The sequence below is a fragment of the Simochromis diagramma genome, unplaced genomic scaffold (genome assembly GCF_900408965.1).
Source record: "Simochromis diagramma unplaced genomic scaffold, fSimDia1.1 OVJJ01000091.1, whole genome shotgun sequence".
Classification (NCBI taxonomy): Eukaryota; Metazoa; Chordata; class Actinopteri; order Cichliformes; family Cichlidae; genus Simochromis; species Simochromis diagramma.
In genome coordinates this window covers 2930543-2944288 of record NW_024386901.1, presented here as the reverse complement: position 1 = coordinate 2944288, position 13746 = coordinate 2930543, and the positions used below count along the sequence as shown (strand labels likewise).

At 45.5% G+C, this 13746-nt stretch overlaps 1 protein-coding gene across 2 annotated transcripts in view; it reads right to left on the bottom strand.

Annotated features, from left to right (window-relative positions):
• si:dkey-91i10.2 (uncharacterized protein LOC555224 homolog) overlaps positions 1-13746 on the bottom strand; it is a 73836-nt gene that overhangs the window by 6117 nt on the left and 53973 nt on the right. For both annotated transcript variants that reach the window (XM_040034801.1, XM_040034799.1), the window contains exons 3-6: positions 11674-13316; positions 5910-6105; positions 4328-4538; positions 126-715 (exon numbers count right to left, since the gene is read on the bottom strand). In XM_040034801.1, coding sequence (XP_039890735.1) covers positions 126-715; positions 4328-4538; positions 5910-6105; positions 11674-13256 — 2580 coding nt within the window. In that variant the 5' untranslated portion in view covers positions 13257-13316. The remainder of the gene's footprint in view (positions 1-125; positions 716-4327; positions 4539-5909; positions 6106-11673; positions 13317-13746) is intronic.

Genomic DNA, 13746 nt, shown 5'->3' with positions numbered 1-13746 from the left:
TGACCCTAAAGGTGAATTATGCAACAACAGGAGATGTTGAAATCCGTTTGTGAGCCAGAAGATGCCAACTTTGCTCATGCACAGCTGGTATTTATGTGTGTTGAGAGACAGAGAGTGTGGGTCACCTGGTCAAAGGCCTGATCGATGCTGTCCTGCAGGTGTTCGGTGAAGCGTTCATTGACATCTATCAACTCCTGAACGTTGCTGAACACCACGGCGAGCTGCTCAGCGGTCAGCAGCCCGGCACTCTGCATGGGGCAGTAAAACTCCTCTTTGATGATGCGCAGGTCCTCGCCGTAGCTTGACTCCGTGTTCAGAAACTCCAGGATGGCTTCCTTGCGTTCAATGCGCAGCTTGGAGCAACGTTCGCACATGCGCTCTCCCCGTTCTTTCGAGGCCCCGTCCCTCAGTCCACAGTCCGGACACGGTCTCTGGGCCTCCCAGGCTCTCAGAGAGGCCGACGGTCTCTTCCAGGTGCGGGACAGACCCGGCCCGATGCCGCTGTCCACTCGTTCCACGTCGGCTCCCCGGCTTCTGCGGTAACGGCGAGGCTCGTTGTCCTCTTCGTCGCGCTCATCGCTGAGGCCCACCACTCCGCTGTCTGCACTCAGGCTGCTGATGGTGCTCCAGCGGTGTTGTCCGGTTCGAGTCACGCCCAAGACTGCCTGGCGCTCCTCACCGGGAGGCTCTGAGCGACCACGAATTGCTGCGGGTGCTGGGGAGAGGGATGTGAGGATGATCAGATTCATTAGCAATCGGAATGTTTATGGATTTACCCTCCAGTTTTTGTCAATCAAATAAACGCAGGTTTCTGGGAAAAGGCCAGCAAGGTCATCATTAGCATATGTCGTATTGATGGACTTCCTTTGCCCAGCACTAGTGTAATGGGTCTTCAACTGACAGGGAACATAAGCGGGTAGTTTGTGTGTGTGTGTTTGGTGGGAGGACTTGAGGACAGGGTCCAACGGCCATAATGTTCAGTGACAAGCAAGACTCCAAGTTGCATAAGGGATGTAAAAACAGAACAAATGTATTTCTTAAAAGCCTTTTTTTCTTTTTTAAAAAAAGAAAAATGGGATGGGATGTCAAATGCCAGGCTCAGCTGGAGGCTCATTCACAATTTATTTGGATTCACCTCATGGTGAGGTCAGAGGTGTAATGAGGACAAAGAGTTCTGTAAAGGTGCTGGCATTTGTTCACAGGAAGGAAGCATCAAGTCAAATCCCATCACACAGTGATGGGGTCAGTGCCATACACCATAGGAATATGTGCAATGTTTATACAGTGGGGCAAAAAAGTATTTAGTCAGCCACCGATTGTGCAAGTTCCCCCACTTAAAATGATGACAGAGGTCAGTAATTTGCACCAGAGGTACACTTCAACTGTGAGAGACAGAATGTGAAAAAAAAATCCATGAATCCACATGGTAGGATTTGTAAAGAATTTATTCGTAAATCAGGGTGGAAAATAAGTATTTGGTCACCTCAAACAAGGAAAATCTCTGGCTCTCACAGACCTGTAACGTCTTCTGTAAGAAGCTTTTCTGTCCCCCACTCGTTACCTGTATGAATGGCACCTGTTTGAACTCATCATCTGTATAAAAGACACCTGTCCACAGCCTCAAACAGTCAGACTCCAAACTCCGCCATGGCCAAGACCAAAGAGCTTTCGAAGGACACCAGGAAAAGTATTGTAGACCTGCACCAGACTGGGAAGAGTGAATCTACAATAGGCAAGCAGCTTGGTGTGAAAAAATCAACTGTGGGAGCAATCATCAGAAAATGGAAGACATACAAGACCACTGATAATCTCCCTCGATCTGGGGCTCCACGCAAGATCTCATCCCGTGGGGTCAAAATGATCATGAGAACGGTGAGCAAAGATCCCAGAACCACACTGGGGGGACCTGGTGAATGACCTGCAGAGAGCTGGGACCAAAGTAACAAAGGTCACCATCAGTAACACACTACAACGGCAGGGAATCAAATCCCGCAGTGCCAGACGTGTTCCGCTGCTGAAGCCAGTGCATGTCCAGGCCCGTCTGAAGTTTGCCAGAGAGCACATGGATGATACAGCAGAGGATTGGGAGAATGTCATGTGGTCAGATGAAACCAAAGTAGAACTTTTTGGTATAAACTCAACTTGTCGTGTTTGGAGGAAGAAGAATACTGAGTTGCATCCCAAGAACACCATACCTACTGTGAAGCATGGGGGTGGAAACATCATGCTATGGGGCTGTTTTTCTGCCAAGGGGACAGGACGACTGATCCGTGTTAAGGACAGAATGAATGGGGCCATGTATCGTGAGATTTTGAGCCAAAACCTCCTTCCATCAGTGAGAACTTTGAAGATGAAACGAGGCTGGGTCTTCCAACATGACAATGATCCAAAACACACCGCCCGGGCAACAAAGGAGTGGCTCCGTAAGAAGCATTTGAAAGTCCTGGAGTGGCCTAGCCAGTCTCCAGACCTCAACCCCATAGAAAATCTGTGGCGGGAGTTGAAAGTCCGTGTTGCTCGGCGACAGCCCCAAAACATCACTGCTCTCGAGAAGATCTGCATGGAGGAATGGGCCAAAATACCAGCTACTGTGTGTGCAAACCTGGTAAAGACCTATAGTAAACGTTTGACCTCTGTTATTGCCAACAAAGGTTATGTTACAAAGTATTGAGTTGTATTTTTGTTATTGACCAAATACTTATTTTCCACCCTAATTTACGAATAAATTCTTTACAAATCCTACCATGTGGATTCATGGATTTTTTTTTTTTTTTTTTTTTCACATTCTGTCTCTCACAGTTGAAGTGTGCCTCTGGTGCAAATTACTGACCTCTGTCATCATTTTAGGTGGGGGAACTTGCACAATCGGTGGCTGACTAAATACTTTTTTGCCCCACTGTATGTTGAGGCTGTATACATAGATAGATGACCTGACAGTCCCCCAAAAACAAAGCCAAAACATCTCAATCACCTCTTTGTAGATGGATGAACCCATGAACCCCACCTGCTCCATGCTAGCAGACAGGAAATAGGCCTAAATACAAACCATCCAGCTTTGTAGGCGACTGTCACTGAAATCAACTGAGTTTACACACGACCAGTCGTCAATGAGAAGGCAAATAACTGAGAGAAACTGAGGGCTTAAATAGACTGGATAATAAGGAAGAGTTGAAACAGGTGAGAAAACATCTGGAATAAATCTAACTAATGACTCAGAGGAAGTAGAACTAAACACAACGCACAGGACAAAAGACTAAAAGAATAAAACAGGAAACATGCTTGGGGAAACGAAACAATAGCAAAAGGTCCAAATTGACAACACTGGGTCAAGGATCCAGGTACCCTGACAGAGACAGCTGTAGTGGACATCACAGGCTCTGATTGCAGGTACGTCTCTAATAACCCCAAAATACACCAATCAGCAGTATTCTTTATAACTTTTGGTACAAAATCAAAGCTGAGAAAAGTGGCTACAATATACTGAAGTTCATTCACACTCTAAGGTTACCTACATAGCTTTAAAAAAAGTTGAGAGGCCCTTTTCCCCAAATTTAAAGTGCTGTTGCCAGTTTTCTAACTAATCATAAGATAATGTTACCTGCCATTGTGCAGTTACACTCAACAACCCACAGCAGTTGAGATGTACATGATTTCTAAAAATCATCTCAAAAACACAGAACATGGACAAGATTTTAATGTCAAAGGTATTATATCTCTTAAAAGTCAAAGTGATACAGAATCCAGAAAGCTTTACTGACATGTAGGCTTCCAGCAGCCTACATGTTAAATAGCTACCTGCCCCCTGAGTTATGTTTTATTTTATTCATTAGGGTCATTCGACTCGAGCTTGGAAATATTTGTGTGGAAGCAAAGTAGAGGCAATAAATTTAAGTGTTTTACCAGTTGTGAAGAATCTACCAGGGACTCTTTACTGCTTGGATTTTGGTGACATTCATTAAAAATGACCTTAGTGATGTTGGCTGGAAAGTTGGATTCAAGGATGAAGGAAGCATCACGTTGATTAGTGTGTGGCTCCTGTTTACTGAGGTAGATATTTGAGCAACACACACATATTCTTAACAGTTGCATTTGTGTTACAACCCAAACACTTCCAACCAGATTTGACGCATGGACATCCTTTGATGGAAGTTCACCGTCTGTGTCGTTTCAGCTGCAGTGACACTGAGATTTTTGTTGAAGTCGTCCTTATTTGTGGGATTTTCTTTATCCAAAGTAGCTCCATTTAATTTAACTAAAACCTCAGCGGATTACACACTTAAAGAGGAAGAAGAAGGAACACAATGTGGCACACCTGTTCTGCACTTACCACTGTCTCTGTCTCTATCGCGATCTCGACGGTGGCCGTGGAGTCGAGCGGCGGCGGCAATCTTCATCTCCAGCTGCTTGCGCTTGGAGGCGTCGGCCGGCATGGGGTCACTGTAGTGGGGTCGCAGGCGGCACTCACGCTGCGCTCTCACCGTCTCAGCCAGCTCATAGGCTGCGTCCGAGCTGGAGCGCCTGCAGCCCAGACTAGCGTGCTGCCAGTTGGAAAGACACGTGTGTCAATCAAATGGTCGTGTTGCTATAGCAACAGGTGAAAGAGGGCAAAGCTCTCTGAGGTACTAAAGAAGGCAATGACAACAAGACTGAAATTCCAGCTTGCGTGTTTCTGTGTGTGTGTGCCTGTGAGAGCAGTTACCATGCACAGTGTCACCATCTTCACTGGCATGACATCATTACATAACAAATTTTGGTTATCGCTCTGATCCCGGCTTGTAGCACTGACAAGAATCCAAATTTCACAGTCAGTTGCAGCACTAATCGTCTGCCAAGTCTCGTAAAAAGGCTGTAAATTCAGCGAGGCCACGCTTTGAAAATTCTGCTCTTATCGCAACTTCAAACCACCCAGCCTTGAAGATGAGAGATATCCTCCAGATGACAAATTCTTTAGAGGTTAAAGCAAGGAATTCCCCAAACACTGCAGCATTCAGCATGGACAAACACTCCTCGAGTGATCTCTGAAATTCTTTTAGGGTCTCTCAAGCCCCTGAGAATCAACCTGAGATATAAAGTTCAAAGGTCATACCTATAGCATCTTCCTCATCACCCCAAAGGCATCGTCAGCATCCCCTATAACATCCATATAATGGCTTTAAATTGCCCATTATCTTCCTAACCGTAGACACGAATAGAGCAACTAAATATGACTGAAAGGTGCAAGACTTCCATCGCTTCACACAGCTCGCAGCTATCGGATAAAATGAAGGAGAATAATTCATATTCTACTAAATTATCTAATAACACCCGTTTCTCTGGTAAATGCAGAGGCTGTTAATTTAAAATAAAAGAAGGCAAGAAAGAAGCAAACGCACCTCGACATCTGTTGTCTAAGCTACCTAACAGCTGCTGCAACATGCAAGCGAGGTATGACTCCATGTCAGTCCGGCTCTTCTGTTCTGGTCTGCAGCTGCAGAGAGGAGCACGATGCTAGCTGCAGCTGAGCCTGGTGTCAAGCTGCAGCCAGCCAGCCAGCCAGCAGAGAGAGAGAGGAGGCACGCAGAGAGCAGGAATGGAGCGTTCAGTTACCAGCAGCAGCTCACTGCTGGAGGGGTGCTTAATCCTCCTTTTTTTTTTCTTTTACTGCATCCTCAGTCGTTGAGCTGTAGCAGGAAGACAGACCGCTGCATGCTTGTTCTCAGCAAATACCTCTGCATCAGTATATGTGAGGGATGTGCATGTGTGCGTGTCGCAGTCCCCTTGCTTGTCCCAGTCACCGATGAATACCAATAGATCAGCGTGTTTCTGCACACTGCGAGGCAACGGCAGAAAGCAGAAGCAACCTAAGGAGCGCACGGGGAACGCTGTTAAGACATGAAAAACAAAAAAAGAGAGAGAGAAAGAATCCTTACGCATTCTCCTGCTTCCTCTCTTCCTCCTTCTCCTGCAGGTGCTTCTTCGCCAGCCTTGGCTCCGCAGGCCGTTGCCGACGTTGCCATGGCAACGGCGGAGGGCTGACAGTCGGACGAGGGGGCGGTGATGTCACAGCCTCCGTCCCGGTCACCTGACAGCCTGACGGGGGTCTCGGCGGAGATCTCTGCACTGCAGCTGGTGAAGAGAGGAGGGAGATAGACGTAGAGAGGAGGGGAGGGAGAGAGATGGGTGAAGAGAAGGGTGGGAGATTGGGGGGGGGGGGGGGGGTGAAAGGGAAGGAATAGAAAGCAAAAGGATAAGGGGGATAGAAGAAAAAGAGGAGGGAACAAGACGTGTGGGAAAGGTATTGAATGAAGGAAGAGGGGGAAATTATAATTCTGGCAGAGCCCTCTTCTGCTTACAGCATCTCTGTCATTCATTACTCCTCAGTCTTCCTTCTCCAGCTCACATGCCTTTCTTCTTCCTGCTATGTCTTCTCCACCACCCACCCAACCACCACCTCCTCCTTTACCCACCCAGACTTCCAAATCAATCCCTCTCCTCTTTTTGTGGCCACCAAAGCCCACCCGCCAACCCTAAGCTCCTCCTCAGGAGCACAGTAATTAGGCCCACCAGCAGACATTAACACCTGAACCCCACGGACCACGGGGACAATGCCTTTTCGCGGCCACGCACAAACACGTGGAGGCATTATAGTTTTCTTTCATTCCTTTGTCTGACAACTGGGGATTCGTTCTTGCTGCACACAGACAGCATGAGATCTGTGACATCCCAAAAAAGCACACAGTCAGTGACAAACTGCTGCACAGGAATTTCACTACACTGGAAATTGCATATCCTTGAACACACAAACCACAAATACATGCCTGTGGGGACTTATACGAGCATTTGTAATAGCAGAAAACAAACAGACCAAAGCAAATACAAATCCACCACAAGATGTGCACCTTAAAAGTGGCCAGGGATCGTTGTTGTGATTCACTTAACGCATCAGTGAATGAGTACAATGAGTTTATTAGAGCTCGTTTACACTGAGTTTATTAGGGGACATTTACTCTGCGGCCGAGCCATGCAGTAAATGTGCCCTACTCGGAGAATGGACTAAAACAACTTAAAAGCTAATTATACACAGGCGGCACAATGATGATGTCCGCTGCCCTCCAAAAGTCGCTATAAAATCTAATGCTGAACTGCACAACTTTACACCAGCACAAGAAGTCTGCACGTTTATGTGGTCAACCTTTTAACCTTTATAAAGGCTTAACATTCGGACTGGTAGCTGGTAGCTATCTGCAAGCTTCATAACTGGACCCACTTGTAGTTTCGGTTCCTTGTGAAACATTTTTAATATTATTATCTGACAAATAACTTTGTTTCCTGTGTGGTTAATTTTTCTAACAGTTTGTTCAAGATTAAATTTTAGTAATATTTGAATGTGCTAGCACTGATTAGCAAGTATCTGTGTCTGTCCGATACTGTCTTTGCATGCTACTTGCTAACCTAGCTAGCAAGCTAGTTAGCTGACTAGCACTTTCTCCAAATATGGTCATTTCTGGCTCAACAAAACCATCATAATAACGGCCAAAAAGCTAACACTGAGGCTTGGAAACAGAACTTCACAAACCAACAGGTACTTTCCTCTTTTATATACAGTCTATGTTCATTCCTGGCCTACCCTGTTTATTCCGTCCCTCTCTCTAAGTCCTTTGTGATTTCGTGAAGTCATTTAAATGAAGTGTTAATAATACAGGAAATATTGATTTGTGGTGTTTTACATTTTGTTTATGCCATTAACTTCAGGAGAAAGAACCAACTGCTATGCTGTATATTGATTTTGTTTTTTCAGCACTGTTAAACTTCACGGTCCAGTAGCCATGTGTGGATACTACCATATTACTGCAATCATTGTAAAAAAAAAAAAGTTGTGACATCAGTTTGACATATTTTTATATACATTTTACTCAAAATAAAGGTGTTTGTGATTTTTTTTATTAGCTAGGCGAGCTTAACTGCCCCAGGGATCACAACCCATAACGGAGTCTCGATGATGTCTGTGCTCTCATAGGGAAAGACAGGCTGTAAATTCCTGATATACTGACTTTCTTCACAAAGGCGTGTATTTGACAAGAACAGAGGATGGTTAGTCTCAAGAATTTGACCCAAGAGTTTAGTAAAACTGGCTCGAGCTTTACTGTAATGTTGAGTGAAATGTCTTCTCCATTGTGTTTTAAGTAACAACAACAAAGCATCAATCAGCCACAACATTAAAACATTAACTGGTAGAATAAATAAGATTGATTATGTCGTTATACGGCAGTTTTCCTTTGGGAATCTCTGAGAAAGCTCTACACTGACCCGTCTTTTAATCTTCCCAGACTTAAACCTCTTTGAGTTTTAGGTCTGGGAAGCACAGGCTTGTTCTACACCCTGCAACCCACATCGACCAAAAAATCCCTGCCAAGGTCCTTCGACACCACAAACAGCACAACAGTGTCTGAAAACCAACTAGTCACAAGTGAGACCCACACAGTAGGTATATCAGTGATAGCCACTACTAAACTTACATAAATAGAGTAGTCATAGTATGTATTCATTCAGCTTGTGAATGCTTCATTACTTGTTTGTTTAATCTATACATTGATGGAAAATGGTAGAAAAAAATAACTCAAAGATATTAATACGGCAAATAACCAATAGAAAAATAAGAAATTCATTGGTGTTCTCGGGGCCCAGAACCAGTCGATTCATTGTTTCAGCACCAGCTCTGCTATTAAATTTCCTTTGGCTTCTCTTCAGCGTGTGTGTGCTGACTTAACACGAGGTCTTATTACTCTAATGGTTCTTACATAACAGTGTCTTTCTGAGTTCTGTCCCTCCCAAAGCAGTTAAACTGCTGAGCCCTTTCTGGACATGTCGTAAAAAAAATGTTTTCAACGTCCTTCATATGCTGCGTGGCAGCTACGTGCGCTTCAGCTCAACTACTTTCTTCTTTGCAGATTAAATTGCATGAAACTCTGGCAACCTGCACGTTGTTTCTCAAGAAACACCAGCACAGCAGATGAAGATGTCCAAATCAAAGTGTGGCAAAAAGCCCAATACAATTAATCCCCCGGCTCTGAAGCATCCGATCGCTTTCCCGTTGAACAAACTGTCATTAAAATGCATTTCTATCACAGTATTAGCTGTCACACTCTGGATGATGCATGGGATCCAATAACCTGTAGTTTAATTTATCAGGAAACCGCTGCATGTGATAGATCAGCACTCAACACTGCACGGCGTGACACCAAAATTAGCCTGGCTGTCACCTTCACTGATCCATCTATCTCTCAAATTAATTCATTTTGAATCTGATTGGGCGAGTGCGATCAATTGAGACAAATACACAGAAAATAGATATAAATAAAAATAAAATCTCATGCACGCCTTCTTCTTGACGTCTCTATATAACACTATTACTGCAGAGTGCAATTAACTCAGTGGTGCAGCTTTATGCTTCAACCTATGAAAAAACGCTCCCAGGTGTAATAATATGAATATTACTGTAATAGCGCAGCTAAAGCACAACGCCCTGCACGATACACCTAAACAAAGAGACTCGCGACGGACGTCAGATACCTCGGGGTGCAGCGATCACACAGCATACTGTCATGTTTAATTAACTAATAAATGTCCAAGTATTAAAACATTCACAGAGCCTCGGGCTGTATTTAAATCTCAGGAGAGTGCGAGGTGTGTTGCATTATGGGTGCTTTTTTTGTACATAAAAGAAGAATCCGCTCCGGATGCTGGAGATGTGAACGGGCTTTACGAGCACTGTAATACTGCTGACAGCATCAGCTGAGTAATTGATTAGTGGACTGGGAGACAGTGAAATAGCTCTGCAACTGCTGGGCTGACTGTCGGGAAATTTTGCAGGGACATTCAAACTGTTTCCTTTACTGTCACTGTGATTTCTGGGTTTTATTCAAAGCGTTCAGAATTTTTTAGGAAAGACTGCCACAAAATTTTGTTGCAAAAACCAACGTCTCTCACTTCCCTCATCTCTTCATGCTTCGTATAGCCCCATCGTCAGGTCAACGTCTCTCTAAAAGTTTAAAGAGTCTCAGATTCAGCTGTTCTTTGTGTTTAGCAGTATTAAGCAAATATTCAACTAAAACCAAAAATGGATGTGAAAAACAATGCATACATAACTAAAATACATTTCAATTAAAGAGGAAATATCCTTAATTTTTGGTATTTGTTAGTTTGGCGATATTTGTTATCACAACCTCCCTGATGAGGCTCTGATCGACGAGTTTACTGAGACTCTGGATGTCTGCTAAGACTATGTGTCAACTGCTTTCAAAAAGTTCTGCTTATATTATAATATTTATACTAATTTAACTTAAAGCTTGTCTCTCGCATTGGTCATAAATACAATCATAATTCAAACTAACACAGAATAACTATAATAGCTGTAATGCTCACAACCAGTGCGACCAAATGCAGGTCCACTGAGCTGCTAGCTAATACTGGTCTTGTTATAAAGATTAAAGGAAAAGAAACAAGCCTGCTGAAGGCATCACTTGGAGCATCTTTCACGCTTTTATAGTCTATAAAGCCTGATCGTAAAAATAAAATAAAATAACTGTTAGTTGCAGCCTTAGACTACAGCTCTGCTCTCTTACATACTGAACATATTCTGTATCTATACAATCGCACACACGCAGCAGATATTTTTCTGCTGCCTTCATGCAGTCATCCATCATTCTTTCTAGCAGTGCAGACAAAGGAGCGACAGTGAGCGGAGAGTCCAGACTGGCAGGGAAAGATACCGTCTATCTCTCATTTAGCAAAACCAGGCAGTTGGGGGGTGGGGTGGGGTGGGGGGGGGGGGGGGAGTTTATATTTCTCAACTGACCTTATCAAGCAGCTCTTTGTTCGGGGTCTAATATTTACACTGCAAGAAGACCTAAATGGGTGCCCAGTGCTGTAAAACACACCCTACCCTTGTTTGTCCTTGATCAGAATGAACCACAGTGGAGTGAAGCCTGCATTTATTTAGCCAACAGATGACACTGAGAGAGGAGAACCAGGGAAACAACAAGTCTGCGTCCTCCAGTCTGTCACTGCCTCCTCATGCCAGGCTCCCGCCCACAGTCTCGTCTGCAGAGCCAACCCTGTTAGCTCCGACAGCTGTTATCACAATAACTGAGATAAATCAATAACACAACAGCACGTGCGGGCTTAAACAGATGGACGGGCATACACTGATACAACGCTGGAAGTGTACCTGCATATACTTTACCGATAAACACATGCACTTCAGCGGTTGTAAGCCCCTACAAGGATCGGATAATGTATATTGTGAGATTTCATTTCTCCATTAGAAAGATTTAACTGGATTTTAAAAGAACGTGCTTATTTGTAAGCACCACTGTATGTACAAAATACACTTTGCTGTACTAGTACTGCAAGTTAAGAGTTAATCATAAACCTGTTCCTTGAGCCCAAAGGTCTTGATCTTTAATAAATAAGGATATATTCAAGATACATTATGTATCTTTGGTTGTGATGGAGCCAATATGTGTGCAGTTGCATGCCAGACAAATAGGGAACAACTCCATAGTCATGGTTGTTCCCACCACTATTATGCAATATTATGTATTTTAACCTATAGACAACATGTTAAGTTTAACTTTACAACAACTAACACATACACAGCACTCCTCTCTCTCCTGCCACGCCTCTTCCACTAACCTCTTCTTGATCAGGTCCAGTGCAGAGCCAATGAGACCATCCTTCATCTTATAGATCTTGGCTCCATAGCTAGACAGTTCGGTCCCGTCCAGCAGAAGAGCAGGGCAGCAGCTGGAGGGTCGTTCCCACTTCTCCCTGCTGGGCGGAAAGGGAACTGACCCAGCAGGTTCCAGACTGCTCCTCCTACGCTTGGCACTCCCATCATCCCCTCCTACGTTGCTGGCCTTTTCCTGGGCCGAGCCACCCTGGGGCGGCAGGGGTGAACGTGGAGAGGGCCCCGTGCGGATGGGAGAGTACGTGCTGGTGTCAGAGATGGAGGAGGGAGCGGGAGCTGCAGTGCCGTTAGCGTTCACAGTGTTGAATGTACGTTTCTCTGAGGACGTGATGGCCTCGGGGTTTTCTCTCTGCTTTTCGAAATAAGGGTCTGAAAGGATTATCGCACCATCTGATGCTCCTAGGTCTTGCTGCAGGTCAGCTACAGGTTTTTCAGATGGTGTAGCATCCACTGTGGACTCAAGGTTCTGCTTCCTCTCCATCTGCCGCATCCTCTTAAACTCCTCAAAAGTAGGTATATGCAAGCGTCCCAAAGGAGGTCTTCGAGGCTCTAATGTAGAGTCTGATCTGCTTCTGTTACCTGAAATACTGTCTGTTGTGTAGGATGTCTTAACTGCCTGCTGGGTGGATGGGGCGCTGTGGAGAGCCAGGTTGGGGCTACTATTCTGCCGACGGAGCTGTAAACGCCTCAAGACCTCCTGTTTTATCTCCTCTGGGCTGGTGATGCGCATTGTAGTGGGCGGCCTGGAAACAGGACCTGTTGACTTCCCGTGATACACACTCTCCCGTTCCATGGGTACAGCGCACGGGGACACCGTAGGACGCAGTGGGAGGGGCTTCAGAGGCTCAACAGCTGACCTTGCACTCTGAAGGCGGAGTTTCTCTCTTAGGCCCTTCCTCGCATCCCATTCATCCACACCACTTGGAAACAGCAACTGAGGGAAGAGTGGTAGGTCCTTCCTGGGCAGTCCGGGTCGAGGGTAAAACGCCAGGCTTTCTGGGTTGGGTGCCAGCCCATGGGAGCTGTCTGGAGACCCATCATACCAGTGGCTAGTGGAGGTGTAGCGTAAGATAAACTCACTGTCCACGCTCCTGTAGGGAGCACTGCTGAGCGAGCACAGACCAGAATCTGCCAGAGTGTTCCAGTTTAAGTTCTCCATACTCCTGTAAGGCCTGCTGCCATTGCTTCCAGTATGAATGCATGCTGCTCCCTGACCTGGCTCCAACCCCAGACCGCCCTGTTGGCCGGAACAGTACCTGAGCCCCAAGTTTGTAAGCAAGGTGCTGCTGTTACACCGGGCCATGAGGGGAAAAGGTGGACCATGAAACCCTGGATAGTGAGGGACGCTGGTTCTGTGCCGGGGGAAGGAGGACAGTGGGTCAGGAGACAAGGGGAGGTTGGTGATGCAGGGCTCCACGTCCATGACGAGGTCGAGCGGAGAGGTGCAGCCAGCAGGGGAGCCGGCAGAGGCCGCGACGGAGGAGGTAGAGGGGTAGTCACATGGCGGGGGAGGCTTCACGTCTGGCATGGCTCGGGGCAGAGCGAGCGGCCCTCAGACGTGCAGTGAGCTGGTACAGAGATCCACAGCCTGCAGCAATGAAGACGAGAAAGGACAGAATGTCTTTATTCATGGACCCAAGCAAGAAATTGACAAAATGACTTTACATCTTGGAACATTAGCTCACAGCCTCAAACGTGAATTTCATTACTTTAGATGTTTCCTCTATCATAACACAGCTCAATATTGAAACATTACTCTTCAGTGTAGATTGTAAAATGACCTTTTAGTACAGATCAGTCTTCTTCAGCCACATTGGCGACTACACAGACCACATGTACTGGATGACCACAACTCTGGACACAGAGACAGTGTCTCTGAAGCCTGGTTCGTTCACCAAAGTAATCACATTTATATCATACAAATGGCGTTCTATCTGCCCCCTTGGGATATTTCTTTTTTTTTCCTTTCTCTGCGGCAAGAATAATAATAGAGGGATTATTGCCTGGCTTGTCGGCTA